This window comes from Hemiscyllium ocellatum, chromosome X, assembly GCF_020745735.1.
Source record: "Hemiscyllium ocellatum isolate sHemOce1 chromosome X, sHemOce1.pat.X.cur, whole genome shotgun sequence".
Lineage (NCBI taxonomy): Eukaryota > Metazoa > Chordata > Chondrichthyes > Orectolobiformes > Hemiscylliidae > Hemiscyllium > Hemiscyllium ocellatum.
In genome coordinates, this window is record NC_083453.1 from 3609573 (window position 1) to 3630475 (window position 20903).

General features: G+C 49.7%; 1 protein-coding gene across 1 annotated transcript in view; it reads right to left on the reverse strand.

Moving 5' to 3' along the window:
• Positions 1-1206: 1206 nt before the first annotated feature.
• tamalin (trafficking regulator and scaffold protein tamalin) overlaps positions 1207-20903 on the reverse strand; it is a 37382-nt gene continuing 17685 nt past the window's right edge. Inside the window, exons 2-8 of the mRNA XM_060821018.1 lie at positions 16680-16729; positions 14878-14932; positions 14636-14738; positions 10903-10996; positions 8904-8970; positions 7151-7217; positions 1207-2520 (exon numbers count right to left, since the gene is read on the reverse strand). Coding sequence (XP_060677001.1) covers positions 2093-2520; positions 7151-7217; positions 8904-8970; positions 10903-10996; positions 14636-14738; positions 14878-14932; positions 16680-16729 — 864 coding nt within the window. The 3' untranslated portion in view covers positions 1207-2092. The remainder of the gene's footprint in view (positions 2521-7150; positions 7218-8903; positions 8971-10902; positions 10997-14635; positions 14739-14877; positions 14933-16679; positions 16730-20903) is intronic.

Sequence of the window (20903 nt, forward strand, 5' to 3'; positions counted from 1 at the left end):
CGCACCAGCTCTTGCTCGGTCTTGTGAGATTGTGTTTGGGGTACAGCTGGATAGGGAGAAGCTCTTCCCAATGGGATTGGCATCCATTGGGATAGCAGCTTTTGGAATGGCTGCAAAGAGCAGATGAAAATTGGGAATTACTGTGTTAGATTTGGAAAACGTTCTCCCAAAGAGCCATGCCATGAGGATTTGCTGCACAGATTTGTCCCAGCACAGGGTTGACGTTTGGTTAATATTATGGATGTATCATTGCCTGTGATAGCATGGGAGCCTCCATTCAATGGAAATGGCCTGTAATATATGCAACTCGCTGTCACGTCTCTCAACTTACAATGTGTTGCCAAAAGCTGGAACACAGACTGGCGGCGAGGATAGGAAGACGGCTTCATGGTAAACCAATTTGAGAATCATTTGGGTTTTGCCAAACCTGCCCCTTGGCCACCATCTTGGTCACGCCCGTCGCCAGGCATCCTGACAAAAAAGACGCAAGTCTATTTCTCAGATGTGCCAGTGTCACCGGACTCAAAACCCAGAGGCTGCGGCTAAGGCTTTGGCAGTGGGGTGAGGTGGGGGGGGTGGGGGGGGTGGGGGGGTGGGGTAGGCAGACATATGCCTGCAAATCCTACCACAGCGGTTGTTGGAATTTAAGTTGGATGAATGGATATGGGAATAGAAAGCTGGTCTTGGGAATGCTGATCGTGTTACTGTTGCAAATGCCCCGCCTGGTTCCCCAAATGGGGAAGGAAATCTGCCATCCTGGCCCGGTCTGGGCTGCACGTGACCCCCGGCTGCAGCCAACATGGTCAACTTTGGCAGATGGAGGGGCCAGGGGTCAGTCGGGGATGTGAAATTCTCCCCACATACAGCTTCAGGGTGGCGGGATAGACTCAAGGGGCTGAATGGCTCGCTTCTGCTCTGTTTGACACGGAGAGTGAGAAGAGGTTAAAATGGGGTAAAATAAGACCGACATCGCCTATTGGAAAAAATCCAAACTCTTTGCCCCCCCCCCCATCTCCAGTCACAACAAAACTCTTTAACCAAGCCCACTCTGAATGTCACCTTCTCAACTTCCTCCCAACCGCAAAACTTCTGCCTTACATTCACACAAAGCCACCCACTGTTGTTCAAACTATTGTGGTTTTTCTTGTTTTGGCTACAGTGCCAAATTTATGATCTTTTGCGCCTAGCCACCATTTTCTTCACAGCTCTGAGGTGTCCGTCAGGTGATTTTATTCTGCGGGGCAGAGGGTGACATCAGTCACACCCCGCAGGACAAAACAAAATCACCTGACGACACCTCAGAGCTGTGAAGAAAATGGCGGCCAGGTGCAAAAGACCATAAATTTGGCGCTGTAGCCAAAACAAGGAAAACCACGATAGTTTGGACAGCAGTGGGGGGAGGAGGGGGATTGCTTTGACAGGAGAATGCCCCAGTGCATGGATGGCAATGCCCACAGCTTGAGGAATGCCTGGCCGGGCAAGGTACAAAGATGGCGGTACCAGTGGAAGTGCCCCCAGTCCTGGGCAGGAGTCTGTGCCTTTGGATGAGATAGCGTCAGAGCCTGACACTGCACAGCAAGAGGACATTCGGCCCACCAGACCAGTTCTCTCTCGCTCTTCAGTGGAGCTGTCCAATTCCCTGTTCATGAAAAAAAAATGGGGAGCAGGAATTTCGCCAATCAGCCTTTTAAACCTGCTCTGACCCCATCGCACGAAAAAGTGGGATTAAAGGGGGCCGGGGGGGGATCGAGTGACACAATTGGAAAACAATTGTCATAAAGGACTGTCTTACATAGGGACACAAGGGAAGGGAACTGTTCTCGACCTCATCCAGCCCACCCCAGTTCACTGACAAGGTCATAAGCAGTTACAATTGAACCTTACAACCTCTCCCACCCCACCCCAGAGTCAACACAAAATGCGAAGCGGGTTTATTGAAGGTGTTGATACTGTCCGACAGGATCCTCAGGCAATTCTGTGTTACCTATCCGCTGTGCAAAGGCGTGAAATCAAAGCACTTTGGTACCCTTAATCCTCCTGGTGGCCATTTTAGTGGCAAGAATTGCAATAAATAAAGACACTGCCCCTCAGCCTACAATTGGCTTTCTTCCTCTTCCACTGAACGGTTGAGTCCGGGGATATACTTCAGCAGCCTCTTCCGCAAGCTTTTCCTCCTGGATTTCCTCGGCAGTGTTCCAAAGGCGCTCTGGTTGTTGCCTTTATCCCAGGAGGAGCAGGTGACTCCGTTGTGCCCGGCCTTGGCACTTACGCTCCTTGTTAGTAGCTTCTTGGCGAGCACCACCTCGCTGCCATGGCTGCCATCGCTGCCCGTGTCCAACGGGTCAAAGATACAAGTCTGATAAATGGGCTCGTCTTCGCCCTCCATGGCGCTGCAGCGGGTACTGCCACCGGAGCCGGGCTGCCTCTGGGCGGAAGGGCAGAGGTAGTGTGCTGGGCCACAGAGGCTGGCTCTCACCGACTCGAAAGCGTCATAAACACTTGGATCTTTTGACACAATGCCTGGAGAAAGGGCAGAAACACCAGGCGGTGAGGTCGACAGACAAAGGGGTTCACCACGTTTCTGTTGGCGCTCGGGGCTGCAGGCGACTGGCACCCTTCCGCTCAGACAGCCAAGTCCAGCTCCGTTCTCCTTGTGAGAGCCTCACAGAGCCAGTCTCTCCACTGGGCCGACATCGCTGCCATTGGATTGAGGGAGCCAGCGTTGGCAGAGTGCGCGTAGAGTGCCAGCTGACAAGACAGAGCCCACCACTACAACCGGCATCTTAAAAGGAGTGGATTCAAATTCGCGGTGGACCTCAAATAGGTGCCAAGCAGACCATGCCAAGCTAGACTTAGACCATTGGGAACTAGACTGCAGGCCCTTGGGTATCACCTACTGAAGTGCCTGTCCTTTGCCTATGAGCCAAAACAGTGAGAATCAGCAAACTACATCGTGACTTGGAGCTATTCCAACAAGGAGACTCAATGGCAAAACCAGATGCCAGGCGCGTGACCAGTTGGGTAGGGAGTAAGGTAATCCCGCTGTTTTATACATCATTGGCTGAACAAGACTTGAAGCTGTTGCATCCCACTCCGATCACCAGAAGAGAAAAAAAATGAGATTGGAAAGGATGGCAAGGACAGCAAGCAGCATGACTGAAGAGTTGGGAGGACTGGATTGAGGAGCAGCGATTGAAGAAAGGGTCAAGGGGTGATGGAAAGGTGATGAGGATTCTATCGATCGGTCGCTCCCAACCTATCTCCCAACTGTGACCCAGTTTTCCAGGTTGGAAAATGGTTCCAAGCCCTCAGCGAGATGCAGGGAGTTACAGAGAGCTTCAAAAAAGGCCGAGGAGTGCAGGGGAAAGAGGGAGAGAGCAGCCGGGCGAACAGGGGAAAACGATGGTGGAGAAGATTTACAAGGATGTTGCCGAGGTTGGAGGGTATGAGCTATAGGGAGAGGCTGAATGGGCTGGGGATGTTTTCCCTGGAGCGTCGGAGGCTGAGGGGTGACCTTATAGAGGTTTATAAAATCATGAGGGGCATGGATAGGGTAAATAGGTAAGGTCTTTTCCCTGGGGTGGGGGAGTCCAGTACTAGAGGGCATAGGTTTAGAGTGAGAGGGGAAAGATATAAAAGAAACGTAAGGGGCAACTTTTTCAAGCAGGGGGTGGTACGTGTATGGAATGAGCTGCCAGAGGATGTGGTGGAGGCTGGTACAATTACAACATTCAAAAGGCATCTGGACGGGTATATGAATAGGAAGGGTTTGGAGGGATGTGGACCAGGTGCTGGCAAATGGGACTAGATTAAGTTAGGATATCTGGTCGGCATGGATGAGTTGGACCGAAGGGTCTGTTTCTGTGCTGTCCATCTCCATGACTCTATGACTAACTGCGGTAGCCATTGCCACCTTGGACCTCATAGCCACACCATTTCAGTTTGCGACCCCACTTGGGATGCTGACCCCTACTTTTGGACACCCTGCTAGAGGCATGAGATAATGTGGAAGGTAATAAGCGGTTTCCCTTTGTCCAGGACTGCACAACCAGGCTTGATGGAACAGGGGTGGGCATTGCTAAATTCCAAGCTAATCAGTGAAAGGAGGATCTCAAATGGTCAGTTGATGGAACCAACTGCTTTCAGAACTGGAGGGAAGGTTGGGATTAATTCACACAAAGGTGAACTTCTTTCAGGGTGTAATCAGAGCAGTTTGAGCCGGGATTTGGCAACTGTTACCATTTTGTTGGGAAAACCCATCAGGTTCATGAATGTCCTTTAGAGAAGGAAATCTGTCATCCTCACCTGGTCTGGCCTACACATGACTCCAGACCCTCAGCCTAATGTGGCTGACTCTTCGCCACCCACTGAAATGGGAAAGCCACTCAGCTCAAGGGGCATTTACAGATAGGCAGCAAATGTTGGCCTTGCCAGGGGAAGAGGCCATTTTGTCCCATTGTTCCCAAAGTCTTCCATCTCCTTATGTCATCTCTTAGTCTATGGTGGGTTAGCTGACGGCATTTCATTGCAAGCATTAGTCACCCACCTCTATTTATGGCTGTACCATGAGACCATCAGGATGGTAGGTGAACTGGATCAGTTCTGGTCTTCCTTTGACCTGAGGATGTCGCAGTAAGGTCTGACCATGCCAACCCACCTATACTTTCCAACATGGCAGCCCGTTCCCCACCATTTGCCTGAGGTTTTTGGGGTGAGGGGTGAGGCTGTTGTAGTCCCATCCCCATCGCCAACCTCAAATTGAACAGCGCAGACGGGCTGAAAGCCGGAATGGTCTGAACTGAACAAGTTGGTTTGCAAAACCTCTGCACTGTGCCAAGCAGTGCCCACTATCTGGCAGGATAACTCCCGCGGCTCAATGAGCTGGTGAGGAGCTGGGTTCAACTCAAGACAAGAGCTGCTTGCCCAGTTCCTGATTAGGGCAATAGGATAACGGAGGGCATCGCAGGGCACTGGAATGGCAATTACAGATGGCTTTAATTCAAATGGCTGGGACGGGTTCTCAGCAGGCTTTCAATAAAGTTCAAAACTTAGCACGTGCGATTGCCGCTACTGTATTGAGATAAGTTGGATTTCCTGTCTCCCAACCAGATCTCAGCGTACGAATTAACAGGTCTTTTTTTCCAAGTGGCAGGCAGTGACGAGTGGGGGACCACAAGGGTCAGTGCTTGGACCCCAGCTATTCCCAATATATATTAATGATTTGGATGAGGGAACTCTATGTAATATCTCCAAGTTTGCAGACAACACCAAGCTGGGTGGGAGGGTGAGGTGTCAGGAGGATGCAGAGGTGTTACAGTGTGTTTGGCAGGGTTTCGCTCACTTTGGGAGCAGAAATGTGAAGGTGGATTGTTCTCTGAATGGTGAGAGGTTGGGAAAGGGGGGAGGTGCAGTGAGCCCGGGGTCCCCTTGTACACCAGTCACTGTAAGTCAGCCTGCAGGGGGCAGCAGGAGGTGGCGAAGGTCAATGGGATAGTGAGAGGGTTCGAGTACAGGAGCAGGGATGTCTTGCTGCAGTTGGACAGGGCCTTGGTGAGACCACACCTGGGGTATTGTGTGCAGTGTGGGTCTCCTTATTTGAGGAAGGGTGTTCTGGTGATGGAGGGAGTACAGCAAAGGTTTCCCAGACTGATTCCTGGGATGGCAGGGCTGATGTATAAAGACAGACTGGATCAGTTAGGATTATATTCACTGGAATTTAGAGGAATAAAGGGGGAGACCGCATAGAAACCAATAAAATTCTAACCGGACTAGACAGGGTAAACACAGGAAGGATGTTCCCGATGACATTGGAGTTCAAAACCAGGGGGTTACAGTCTAAGGACAGAGGGTAGACCATTTTGGACTGAGATGAGGAAAAATATCTTCACCCAGAGAGTTGGGGAGCCTGTAGAATTCTCTACCACAGAAAGAGGTTGTGGATATAACATTGAATAGTTTCGAGAAGGAGATCGATATAGCTCTTAGGGCGAAAGGGTCAAAGAGCAGGAGGGAGAAAGTGGGAACAGGGAACTGAGTTGGATGATCAAACATGGTTGTATTGAATGGAAGAGCAGGCTTGAAGGGCTGAATGGCCTCTTCCTGCTCCTATTCTCTATAATTCTATGCTGGCGATGCACAAAGACAGTATCTGGCCAGTGGTATGCACAAACTAACATGGTCAGCAGGGGACAAATGGCTAAAACTGCGCATGAAAATGCAGCAAGTGAAAGGAGAAAAGGTGACTGCTTGGGAGGGAGGAGAGGATGACAATGGAACCAGTGTACACTCAAATATTCAGCGAGCCATGTGCAATTGCTGTGACGCTGCGTGTGCTGTCTCCTTCTTTTGTAGCCGGGCACCTACGTTCAGCAAATGCCACGGACTGTTTGCCATTGCCACGGGCATTGACGACAAAGGCATGTTAAGCGTGCCAACTTTTGCAGGCCATTTCCGCGCCTTGTTCCAACGCCATTGCGGCCTTCAGCTCTCTAACGTTGCAGGAGATGCGGAGAAGACTGCTGCATGATTGGGGAGGGGAGGGTGGGAGGGGCATTACGACAGAGCGGGGGGGGGGGGGGGGGGGGAATGCAAAGACAGCGCCGGCTTTCATTATTTATTTAAAAAAGGCTTCTTGGTTGTAACCGTCACCGTTCATCACGCGTGTGCCAATCGCATTGGCACCAATATGCTCGCTACAGGCAATGGGCATTGTACCTTTGCCCTGCCAAAGTGCCTGCTGTATGCGATGACCTGATTGTCTGCATGTCAGTCCATTACAACATTGCAGCGGGGCGCAGTCCTTTTAAAAAAACTGTCCCCATCTCGCCATCCAAAAGCCTGCACGAATAAAATTCAAGGGAGCAAATCCGAGGTTTGGTCTCATTGGCAAGTGGCCACAATGCCAAGACTCGGCACTAGCCAAAAGCTTAATGCAGTTTATTTTCACAGTCAGTGGTCTGTTTGGTGCTGGCTGTAACCCAGGATATAGCGTGCTGCCAAGTATCCAAACTACCGTAAACCCTGAGCTCCACTCCAAATGTAGCTTGGTCATGGTCAACAAGAGGACCACACACCGCCCGGTTCCTGGACAACACCAGCCCCTCCACCCTCCCCAAACCCCCACAAAGGAGAAAGGCAGCAGGTCACTTACCATGCACCAACCTCTGTTCCTGAACCATGAGAGATCTGTACTCTTCCCATTTCTCCTGCAGTGTTTGCTACAAAACCGAAAACCAGCAATAAGCCTCCGTGAGAAATCATGGGCCCAGTCCCAGCCCAGAATCAGAGGTGACAGAGCCCTAAGGAGATAATGGTTGGTGGGTGGGGGGGGCAGGGGGTGAGAGCTGCTTGAGGAGTTGAAACGACAACTTCCATTCCAGCAGCGCCTCTCGCCGACCCCAGGGCATCCCAAAGCAGTTGGCAGTCAGCGAAATGGCATCGAAAGGTAGTCGGTGTTGTCACGTAGGCAACGCAGTGACCAATGATCACAAACAGCAAGCCCCGACAAACAGCAACGAGCTAACAACCAGAAACAAAAAGAACTGCAGCAGATGCTGGAAGTCAGACCCAGAAACAGAGATTGCTGGAGAGATTCAGCAGGTCTGGCAGCAGCCGTGGAGAGAGAAAGCCGAGTTCATGTTTTGGGTCTAGTGACCCTCCTTCAGAAGCCTGTTCCCGAACTGGAACTGACACGTGAATTCTGATTTCTCTCCAGAGATGCTGCCAGACCTGCTGAGTTTTCATTCCATCGCAATTTCTGTCTGTGGTGTTAATGTTTCCATGTTGTTGGTTAAGGGGCCTGGACATCAGGGGGGATGTCCCTCGCTCGTCGCCAAAGAGTGTGCGTTAATGGGATCCTTTTACCTCTCTCGGAAAGAGTATGCTGGGGCCTCAGTTGAACGCTGTATTTGAAAGGTAGCACTCCCAACAGGAGCTGCCCTCCTTCAGCACTGCACTGGAGTGTCAGCCTGGATGGTCGCTCTCTGGTATCTGGATTAAACTGTCTGATACCGCAAACCCTCAGCCCAGTTGATTAAAGAATTATGTCGTGCACAGAAAGCCCAATGCTGCAGTTATACAAAATCCTGGGTGGACCCCCCACTTGGAAGTACTCTGTGCACCACACACCTTAGGAAGGACAGGTTGGCCTTGGAATAGGTTGACAAGAATAATACCTGGATTTCAGGGGCTAAGTCACGGGGAGAGATTATACAAACGAGGCCTGTTTTTTGGAATTTTGAAGGATAAGGGATGATCTGATTGAAATCTTCAAGACATTGACAGGAAAGATAACCTATTTCCACTGGCTGGGGATTCTAGACCCTGGAGGCACAGTCTGACAATTAGGGCTAGAACGTCCAGCTTAATCATAGAATAGTGTGGAAGTAGGCCATTCAACCCATTAAGTTCACAGTGACCCTCTGAAGAGCAGCCCACCCCCTATCCTATCCATATAACCCTACATTTCCTGCGGTTAATCTACCTAGCCTGTGCATCCCTGGATGCTGTGGGAAGTCTAGTATGGCCAATGCACCAAACTTGCACATCTTTGGAGTGTAGGAGGAAACCCACACAGATACGGTCACCCAAGGCTGGGATCGAACCGGCGTCCCTGGCACTGTGAGGCAGCAGGGCTCACCACTGAGCCACCATGCCATCTAACAACAGCTTCTCGACCTGAACTTTACAGTGCTTGAATCCAGATACCATTCCAGTGATTTTTATTTTTTTAAGGTGTTCACTGTCAAAATGGTGATGCTTCATTGGGGGAAATCTATCTTCAGAGAGCAGATTCCCTCACTAACTTCAGGACTTGCGGTGTGTGAAAAATGCCCTTTAATTTGGCTTCCATGGTCCCCATTAAGTAAATGCTCAGAGGCCCAGAGCAGCCAGATGCCACTCACCTTCAGGTACTGCAGTCTGGTTTCCAACTCTGCTCGCCTGATGGAGGTGCCATACACCGTCTCCAGCCTGTCAGTGGGAATGGACCAGTTAGTTGACTTTTCAAAATGCAAGTTCTCTCCTCACCTCTATTTCCACCGACTCTCTCAATGCTGGCCATGAGCTCACTGGTGTCCTCTACGCATAGCTTCCCAGTTCACTGCCAACTCTGCGCCGTGACCAACCAATGAAGTGGAAACAGCATGTTGAGACATCTCCCTCTGTCCATTGGTTCCCAAGGGGACCCTCTCCCTGCCAACATGGCCTCCAACAATCCTATGAAGGACAGGAAATTTGCCATTTGGCTCCTACCAGTAGCGCCATCGCTACATAAGGTGGTACTGAGGCACAGAGACCGAGTTCATGGTCTGTGTCGACTGATCTGAGCTGGACTGGCGCGAAAGGTTTTGAATGCTCTGGGATGGCAGACAGGAAAGACCAAAAAGAGAGGTTCCAGTACTTCTGTTTTATGTAATTCATTCACAAGATGAGGTCATCACTGGCTGGGCCAACATTTATTGCCCATCCCCAATTGCTCAGGGGACAGAAAAGAGTCAACCACACTGCTGTGGTTCTGGAGTCACATATAGGCCCACACCAGACTGGGTAAGGATGGCAGTTTCATCAGTGAACCAGATGAATTTTTCCAACAGTCGACGATGGTTTCGTCGTCATCATTAGACTCTTAAATTCCAGACACTTTCTTGAATTTCAATTCCACCATCTGCCATGGCAGGATTCAACCCGGGGTTCCCAGAGCATTATCTGGGTCTCTGGACAAACAGTCCAGCGATAACAACACAACACCATCATTCGGAGGGTCAGTGTGGACTTGTTGGGCCGAAGGGAATGAAATGAAATGAAAATGAAGTCTCCCTTTGATCGATTGCGATTTGGTGACATCGCCCCTGTTGGAAAATGCGCACATACCAAAATTTGGTGAGAAACACCAAGCAAAAAAAGCAGTGGCCCAGTGGTAATGTTCCTGAACTAATAATCCAGAATGCCAGGCTGATGTTCTGGGTTCTGTTCCTACTGTGACAGGATAAATGCAACTTTCATTCAAAAAACCAGAAGAGAAAAGGGCGTGAAATGATATCTGTGCAACCATTGCTGCTTGTTGGAAAAGGCAAAAGGGAGGACTGCAGAAGCTAGAAACCAGAGTTTAGATCAGAGTGGTGCTGGAAAAGCGCAGCAGGCCAGGCAGCAGCTGAGGAGCAGGAAAATCGACATTTTGGGCAAAAGCCCTTCCTCAGTGGAACCTCTCTTTTTGGTCTTTCCTGTCTGCCATCCCAGATCATTCAAACCTTTCACACCAGTCCAGTTCGGATCAGTCAACACAGACCATGAACTCGGTCTCTGTGCCTCAGTACCACCTTATGTAGTGATGGCACTACTGGTAGCCCTGATGAAGGGCTTTTGCCCGAAATGTCGATTTTCCTGCTCCTCTGTTTGTTGAAAAAGCCCATCTGGTTCACTCATGCCCTTTAGGGAAGGGAACTGCCATTCTTACCCAGTCTGGGCCTACATGTGACTCCAGACCCACAGCCAATGGGGTTGACTCTTTACTGCCCTCTGGGGAATTAGGAATGGGCAATAACTGCTGACCCAGCCAGCAACGCCCTCATCTTGTGAAGGAATTAAAAACAAACTTGTGTTTAGGCCCATGTATGATAATGATGCCTAAAGGGTTGTCATGGAAACCAGCCTCAGCAAGAATGAGTACATTTAATGAAAGATGGAAGGAAGGAATATAATTTTTCAAAATAAAAACCATCATTTTAATGTTGATTAGGAACAACAGTGTGACTTAGAACCAAATACCAAAACTCCATTTTGGGGCCTGGAGTACTGGCATTTTTCCACACCCATGCGCCATTTTAGAATTTCCACTGGTCTGAAATAATTATTAGCCTGAAGATGAACACATATATTGTGTCACCTTTTCTTCTGTTAGATTACCTCAAAAAATTTCCTGATGATTTGATAAGATCCACAATATCTCGATGGCGGAATCCAGACACAAGTGTCCCGTTGATGCTGGTGATGGTGTCACCTGGAAACAAAGTGCAGCTCCTGTGAGTTCCAACTAAGCATCGTTAAGAAAAAAAAACCCTCGACCTCTTCGGCTGCAAGGGAGATCAGCGAAGCATTTTCTGCCAGGACAGGAAATCTGCACGAGACTTGGAACATATTTCAAAAGGAAGTTGGTTAAATTGGGGTGGGCTAATACTAAACTAATGTAGGACAAAAGGCAGCAGGATTGAGATTGGGTCAACAAGTGGAACTGGCATGTCAGCACTCAAAACAGACAAGGAGGAAAATCCAGAACTCACTCAGATTTACTGGACAGTCAGTGCACAGATACAACAGCCGCCCCCAGCCCTATCCCCATCCCCAGCATTACAGTACAGTCTGTGCACAGACACAACTGACCCCCCAGCCCCAGCATTACAGTACAGTCCGTGTGCAGATACAACAGCCGCCCCCCAACCCCATCCCCAGCATTACAGTACAGTCTGTGCACAGATACAACAACTGACCCCCCATCCCCATCATTTCAGTACAGTCCATGCACAGACGCAACAACTGACCACCCCGTCCCCACCATTACAGTACAGTCCATGTGCAGATTCAACAACTGACCCCCATCCCCATCGTTACAGTACAGTCTGTGCACAGATACAACAACTGACCCCCCATCCCCATCATTACAGTACAGTCTATGTACAGATACAACAACTGACACCCCCCTCACCAGCATTACAGTACAGTCCGTGTGCAGATACAACAACTGACCCCCCATCCCCATCATTACAGTACAGTCCATGTACAGATACAACTGACCCTCCCATCCCCAGCATTACAGTACAGTCTGTGTACAGACACAACTGACCCTCCCATCCCCAGCATTACAGTACAGTCCATGTGTAGATACAACAACTGACCCCCCTGTCCCCAGCATTACAGTACAGTCCATGTGTAGATACAACAACTGACCCCCCTGTCCCCAGCATTACAGTACAGTCCATGTGCAGATACAACTGACCACCATATCCCCAGCATTACAGTACAGTCCATGTACAGACACAACTGACCCTCCCATCCCCAGCATTACAGTACAGTCCGTGTACAGATACAACTGACCCTCCATCCCCAGCATTACAGTACAGTCCGTGTACAGATACAACTGACCCCCCATCCCCAGCATTACAGTACAGTCCGTGTACAGATACAACTGACCATCCCATCCCCAGCATTACAGTACAGTCTGTGCACAGATACAACTGACCCCCCATCCCCATCATTACAGTACAGTCCATGTGCAGATACAACTGACGCTCTATACCCAACATTACAGCACAGTCCATGCACTGACGCAACAACTGACCACCCCATCCTCACCATTACAGTACAGTACGAGTGCAGATACAACAACTGTCCCCCCACCCCGTCCCCAGCATTACAGTACAGTCCGTGTGCAAATATAACAACTGACCACCCCATCCCCAGCATTACAGTACAGTCCGTGTACAGATACAACTGACCCTCCATCCCCAGCATTACAGTACAGTCCGTGTACAGATACAACTGACCCCCCATCCCCAGCATTACAGTACAGTCCGTGTACAGATACAACTGACCATCCCATCCCCAGCATTACAGTACAGTCTGTGCACAGATACAACTGACCCCCCATCCCCATCATTACAGTACAGTCCATGTGCAGATACAACTGACGCTCTATACCCAACATTACAGCACAGTCCATGCACTGACGCAACAACTGACCACCCCATCCTCACCATTACAGTACAGTACGAGTGCAGATACAACAACTGTCCCCCCACCCCGTCCCCAGCATTACAGTACAGTCCGTGTGCAAATATAACAACTGACCACCCCATCCCCAGCATTACAGTACAGTCCGTGTACAGATACAACTGACCCCCCATCCCCATCATTACGCGACAGTCCATGTGCTGGTACAACAACTGACCCCCCATCCCCATCATTACAGTACAGTCCGTGTACAGATACAACTGACCACCCCATCCCCAGCATTACAGTACAGTCCGTGTGCAGATACAACTGACCCCCCATCCCCAGCATTACAGTACAGTCCGTGTGCAGATACAACTGACCCCCCATCCCCAGCATTACAGTACAGTCCGTGTGCAGATACAACTGACCCCCCATCCCCATCATTACGCGACAGTCCATGTGCTGGTACAACAACTGACACCCCCGTCCCCAGCATTACATTACAGTCCGTGTGCAGATACAACAACTGACCCTCCCGTCCCCAGCATTACAATACAGCCCGTGTGCAGATACAACTGACCACCCCATCCCCAGCATTACAGTACAGTCTGTGCACAAATACAACAACTGACCCTCCATCCCCAGCATTACAGTAGTCATGTACAGATACAACAACTGACCCCCCCGTCCCCAGCATTACAATACAGCCCGTGTGCAGATACAACTGACCACCCCATCCCCAGCATTACAGTACAGTCCATGTACAGATACAACTGACCACCCCATCCCCAGCATTACAGTACAGTCCATGTACAGATACAACTGACCACCCCATCCCCAGCATTACAGTACAGTCCGTGTACAGACACAACACCTTTGACATGATCATCAGGATCAACTGGTTGGAAGCTGCTATTCAACATTTCCTACTGAGTGAGATGCTGCACGGCACCAGTTCCCCATTTTCTTCTGTGAGTACCTGGAGTCAGTTTGGAACCTGTCAGCTTACAGCCTCAGTGACAAACTGCCGTCCCAGCAGTCGGTCGCTCATTGCATCAGTCGGTTCTTTCTGAGATGTTTTTTTCATTGCTTGGTTCGTTTCACTTTATTTACCCATCACTCGTAGCCCAGAGGGCAGTAAAGAGTCAAACCCATTGGCTGTGGGTCTGGAGTCACATGTAGGCCCAGACTGGGTAAGGATGGCAGTTTCCTTCCTTAAAGGGCATGAGTGAACCAGATCGGTTTTTCCAACAATCAACATCAGATGCATGGTCATTGTTAGACTCCTCCAGATCCATATCTCCCACGTATTTATTGAATTCAAATAATACTACCAACAAAGGTCCCCAGAACATTATCTAGGTCTCTGGATTACTTATCGATATGATCAAAACCTTTCACAATTGCGAAAGCCTCGACCAGATCCCCCAGTAACCTTCTCCGCTCTGTGACAAATGACCCGTCTCAGTCTATTCCAGTCAATTTCTCGTAGACCCTTCCCTCACGCCTTTCCATCCCATGGAGCCCTCACCTCAGACACTGTGCTCTAGCTGAGGCCGCGCTGGTTTATCACAGGGGGCCCGGTTTCTTGAGTCCCAGCGATGGCTTTCAGAGACCGAGAACATTTCCGTGACTTCAAGGCGTGCGTTCAGGACGGTCTGTGTATAGACACAACAACTGACCCCCATCCCCAGCATTGCAGTACAGTCCGACTGCTCTGATTTAGCCGCCAGGCATCCCCGTCTGGGTAGGTCAGCTTTTGAACTGACGCAGCAATGCATCTGGGAGCCAGCTGATCCAGAGATAGATGTCGCCAAAAGGCAAGGCCGCCATCAACAAGAAAACAATGAGAAATATTTACAGCACAGCTTCCACTCATCGGCTCAGACCGAAGGGGCAAGTTCGGGTCGTAAGTGGAGCGGTTCGTTACCTTGTCTCAGTCCTCCCAGTTCGGCTGGCGTGTTCTCCCGGACCCGACAGACAAACGTACACATTTCCATTGTGTTTTCATCTCGATGATGCAGGCCATATGTCTGCAGAGAGAGCACGGGAGAGAAAAGCAAACATATCGCTGATTAAAAACACAGGGAGGCAGCAGATGAACCAAACCAAAAGAGCTAATGGTGTGAGCGGGCTTTGGAATCAGTTACAACAGGGGACGGAGGCTCATACCTGAATTTCAAATCCAAAGGCTTCACCATCTTGTTTCTCCAAGGTAACAATCCTCCTAAAGAGAAGACAGCAGAAAATACTTGCCATTAACTAAGGATGGGTTTCCTCTTTTTCCCCTCTCCACCCCTCCTGGTGGTCAGACACAAAGAAAGCCTTCGCAAGGCCTTCGGCAAGATTCTCCATGGTAGACTGGTCAGTAAGGTTCAATCACTTGGGATCCAGAGGGAGCTACCAAGTAGGAGACAGAGGGTGGTGGCGAAGGGTTGTTGCTCAGACTGGAGGCCTGTGACCAGCGGTGTGCGACAAGAATCAGTGCTGGGCCCACCGTAGTTTGTCATTTATATAAACAACTTGGATGAGAAGATGGGAGGCACTGGTTAGTACGTTTGTGGATGACACCAAAGCTGGAGGTGTCGTGGACAGAGAAGAAGGTTAGCTTAGATTACAACGGATCCTTGATCACCTGGGTCACTGGGCTGAGGAGTGGCAGATGGAGTTTAATTGAAGGAAATGCGATGGGTTACATTTTGGTAAGACAAACCAGGGCAGGATTTACACAGTTAATGGTCAGGCCTTGCAGAACAGAGAGACCTAGGGGTTCAGGTACATATTTCTTGAAGGCAGCGACAAAGAGAGACAGGGCAGTGAAGAAAGCATTTGGCAGACTTGCCTTCATTGGTCAGAACACTGAGTGCAGGAGTTGGGATGTCATGTTGCAGTTGTACAGGACATTGGTGATGTCACATTTGGAGTACTGCATACAATTTCGATTACCCTGCTGCAGGAAGGATGTTATTAAACTGGAAAGGATGCAAGAAAGATTTACAAGGATGTTGCCAGGGTTGGAGGGTTTGAGTTATAGGGAGAGGCTGAACAGGCTGGGGCTGTTTTCCCTGGAGCGTCGAAGGCTGAGGGGTGACCTTATAGAGGTTTATAAAATTATGAGGGGCATGGATAGGGTAAACAGGCAAGGTGTTTTTCTCAGGGTGGGGGGAGCCCGTGGGCGGCACGGTGGCACAGTGGTTAGCACTGCTGCCTCACAGCACCTGAGACCCGGGTTCAATTCCCGACTCAGGTGACTGACTGTGTGGAGTTTGCACGTTCTCCCCGTGTCTGCGTGGGTTTCCTCCGGGTGCTCCGGTTTCCTCCCACAGTCCAAAGATGTGCGGGTCAGGTGAATTGGCCATGCTAAATTGCCCGTAGTGTTAGGTAAGGGGTAAATGTAGGGGTATGGGTGGGTTTCGCTTCGGCGGGTCGGTGTGGACTTGTTGGGCCGAAGGGCGTGTTTCCACACTGTAAGTCTAAGTCTAAGTCTAAAACTAGAGGGCATAGGTTTAAGGTGAGAGGGGAAAGAGTTAAAAGGGACCTAAGGGGCAACTTTTTCACGCAGAGGGTGGTGCGTGTGTGGAATGAGCTGCCAGAGGAAGTGGTGGAGACTGGTACAATTACAACATTTAAAAGGCATCTGGATGGGTATGAGAATAGGAAGGGTTTGGAGGGATATGGGCCAAGTGCTGGCAAATGGGACTAGATTAGAATGTCTGGTTGGCATGGACAAGGTGGGCCGACCAGACATCTCAATCCGACACAATCTCATTTGCCAGCGTTTGGCCCACATCCCTTATAACCCTTCTATTCGCGCTTCCATGCTGTATGACTCTATAACTCTCTGCCCCCCAGGTTGGGAACACTGAGGCCAATTGCGCTGTCCCCCTCCCTCCCTTCAGCTTCCTGCTCCCCGCCAAACCCAAACGGTCAAAGCCCTACACAGCAGCTCACAAATACCGAAAGGCACTACGCACCTCTCATGTTCAGGAGAGTCCGTCAGCGTTTTCCATTTCATCAACGACCTCTGCAATAAAAGGACAAGCAATTCGGATTTCAAAAGAAAAGTCGGATCAGAAAAGTCGCTAGGCGCTCTTTTGACCCCGTGAATGGGTGTCTCCAATCAAGGTCATGCGCGTGACCAAAAGGTTGTGCTACAAGATCTACAACAGAGGAGCTGCTCATTTCAAAATGGAAGGCTCGTTTTCAGACGTTTCGTCACCATACTAGGTCACATCTTCAGTGGGCCTCTGGACAAAGCTTCATTCGGAGGCCCACTGAAGATGTGACCGCGTATGGTGACAAAACGTCTGAAAATGAGCCTTCCCGCTCAGCGAGCACACCTACATCCAGAACCTCAACCTGAGCTACAAATCTTCTTAAAACTCGCTAACTCATTTAAAACGTTCGAGTGAACTGCAACACTATGGAGTTCAAATTCCCATCGCATCCAAACTGGTGGGTTTTTTTTAATTCATGGGATAAGTTTGTCACTATCATTGCCCATCTCTTCCGGCCTGGAGGACAGTTGAGAGTCAGTCACATCACTGTGGGTCTGGAGCCGCATCTAGGCCAGACCCAGCAAGGATGGTAGCTTTCAATTTGTGAACTAGATGGGGTTTTGCAACAAATCAACAGTGGTTACGTGATAGCCATTAGGGCTAGCTTTTCAACTCGCGACCTTCTTTTATATATAAAAAAACAAATTGAATTCAAAAGTCACCATCGACTGTGGTGCAATTTTCTGGTCAGCCTCCAGGTTCGGGGGAACTAGCTGCCTGGCGATGGCCAGCTCTCCAGACAGGCTCGGATGCCTTCCCTGACTGGCCAGGCTTCAGCTGTAACCCCCAGGCCGCCCTGTCACTCCGGCAACAGTGTGGGTCCGTGACCCCAGTTGTCCCTGGCAATGGGCATTCAAATCCCACAAGGAAAACTTTGCTCCTTTGTTCCCCAGCTGAGCATATCCTGGCGCTAATGCACCAATACATATGCAAATACTCATAGAAAAAGGCAAAGGAAATGGAGAAATGTTATTTTCAGGCACCCCTCTGAGTTTTGAGTGGCACAGTGGCTCAGTGGTTAACGCTGCTGCCTCACAGTGCCAGGGGCCCGGGTTCGATTCCAGCCTCGTGCGACTGTCTGTGTGGAGTTTGCACATTCTCCCCATGTCTGTGTAGGTTTGCTCCGGTTTCCTCCCACAGTCCAAAGAACTGTGGGTCAGGTGAATTGGCCATGCTAAATTACCCATAGTGTTAGGTGCATTAGTCAGAGGGAAATGGGTCTGGGTGGGTTACTCTTCGGAGGGTCGGGCCAAAGGGCCTGTTTCCACACTGTAGGGAATCTAACCTTTTCTCCAGATGGAATCAGCACAAACTTAAATCATCGTAGTCCTGCTCTCTCATTAGAGAGGCGACTAATGGTGGTTCAACCCAAGGATCCCCACACCTCAGGCGAGGGGAGAGTCCTTCAGCCGGTGTGGGAATTGAACCCATGCTGTTGGCATCACTCTGAATTGCAAACCAACAATCCAGTCAACTGACCCTCAGCAACTGGGTAATCAAGGGGATGAACTGTCGACTCCTGGAGCTTCCTGAGGGAGGGGTCAGTGACCCTACATGGGGTTAATACATCAAAAGACAAAGCCAAAGGTCTAAGGCTCTGATATCAGCCCTTATCTTTGCACAGGAAATTCCTTAGCTCCTTTGTCAGTGCAATGTGCTTCCTGGCCATCCATGTCTTGGCTCTGACACTGAATTCTGACTGAAGGGATACAACGTGCAGTCATACCAGGAGGTCAGCTCGGTTTTCAAGGAATGGGATTGCAGTGTTCATCTTAGACAGAAATGTATAGATGGAAATCTATTGTCACTCGAATTTGTGACGATACAATAAAATCTATATAAATTGCCGCGAAACAGCACCGCTTAATTACATAAATTTCAAATTAAAAAAAAGACAAATATCTTTTTTTGTTCATTTCACGACCTCTTGACTTCACGAGGGCCAGGTTGGAGGGTATCCTGTGGCCTGGTGAAACTGCCAAGGAAGGCGGGCCTGGTGAAACTACCGAGGACCTGGGCTGACTCTTGACTGAGGCAGTGAGTGAGCGGGTTGCTCTCAGGATGGTGTCCGGGCTCGGAATTAGCCCAGCCTGGGTCTCAAGCTCGAGCATCTCCCTCCTGCTGAAGGGCTGGGCGGGAGAATGTCAGGCCGAGGTGGGCTTTGAGGAGTCCCTATTCAAAACATCCTCTTTTTCTATTTCATTTGATTCATTATTGCCACATGTGCCGAGATACAGTGAAAAGTATTGGTTTGTGTGCTATCCAGACTAACCATTCCTTACATCAGTCCATGAGGGTAATAGAACAGAATGCGGAATACAGTGTTACAGCTACAGAGAAGGGGCAGAGAAAGGTCAACTCTAATACAGGAGAGGGCCATTCATTATTCTGATAACAGCGGGGAAGAAGCTGTTCTTGAATCTGTTGGTACATGTTTTCAAACCTTGGCACCTTCTGCCTGATGGAAGACGGGGGGAAAGAGAGAGTACCCGGGGTGGGAGGGGTCTTTGATGATGTTGGCTGCCTTCCCGAGGCGGTGGGAAGTGTAGACGGAGTCAATGGATGGAAGGTTGGGTCGTGTGAGGGACTGGGCTGTGTTCACAACTCTCTGTAGTTTTTTACGGTCCTGGGCAGAGCAGTCGCCGTACCGAGTGCATCTGTAAACATTGGTCAGTCATTGCGGACGTGTCAAATTTCCTTCACCTCCTGAAGACGTAGAGGTGCTGGGTGTGCTTCCTTCACCGTCATGTCAACGTAGAAAGACCAGAATAGACCATTGGTGATAGTTATTCCTAGGAACTCGAAGCTGTTGACCTGCCAATCATTATCCAGAGTTTCTACGTTAGAGGTTGGTCAGCTAAGAGAGGGCAGCTGGCACCTGTGGCATCTAACTGTTGCCTGGCATCAAACTCTGCAGATGAGTCATCTCAGACTTGAAACATTGACTCTGTCTGTCTCCACAGATACTAGAGTTTTGCAGTGCGTGCCTTGGATCTCCAGCACCCACAGTATTTTGCTTTTATGATAGTGATTATGTTATTGGACCAATAATCCAGAGGCCTGGACAAAAGATATGACAGCATGAGTTCAAATCCCACCATGACGACTGAAGAATTTAAATCCAATGAATCAAATAAATCAGGGATAATTTTGTGATAGAGTGGAAAACTCTATCCTGAAGAAGGGCTTATGCCCGAAACATCGAATCTCCTGTTCCTTGGATGCTGCCTGACCTGCTGCGCTCTTCCAGCAACACATTTTCAGTGGAAAACTCTTAGTCAAGTGCTGCTTTCAAACATGCATGCTTAGTTCTGCACCCGACATTTAACAAGCTAAAATAAAATTCAAGACTTGAACGCAAAGTCTATTTGACCGTCTGCTCAACAGACCGTGGGCAATGCTTTTTTTTCCCCTTGGCTGGCACAACATGGCACAGAGCCAACATTGTTTGTGCCCCAGAAAGTGTGTCGGTATCTTTCCCCAAGTTGGCACGCATTGAGGTCAGAGGGCACAGTCACTCAGTCGGCGCCCGGTATGAGGGCATTTCACATCAAAGTTCCCTGTTTCAGTGAGCCAGGACACTGCAAGGCCGTCGATGTTTGACACCTAGAACAGCAGTGGGGGTTCGTTGCTGTGTCAGTGAGGGATTAGCAGAGTGCTGTTTATCCAAGCTGGGACTGTGGGTGGGTACCAACAGCTGGGCAAACATGAATGTCACACCTGTACAAACACGTCAAGCCAGTTTAACAGCCTTCCCCCAATGGAGGCTTCACTAAAGTAGACAACAAAGAGAAGAGGATTCTTCAAAGATGGAGAACACCCAAAAGCCAAACCCGCCCCCCCCCAGTACAATGTGTATGGGGGCCCATTTACCACTCAAACTGGCAGAAGCCACTCTGTTGTCTAAGGCACCAGACTATCCCAACACCAGAGTTAATCCTCACTGAGGTATTTTCTTCCCAGGATGACAGTTCCTGGCTAGGCCTGCATTTATTGTCCAGAGGGCAGTTAAAAGTCCAACCACATTGTTGTGGGTCTGGAGTCACGTGTAGGCCAGCCCTCCTTCTCTGAGGGACATTAGTGATGGGATTTTCTGACAGTGGTAATCAGACTCATTTCCAGATTTCTTATTGGATTCTG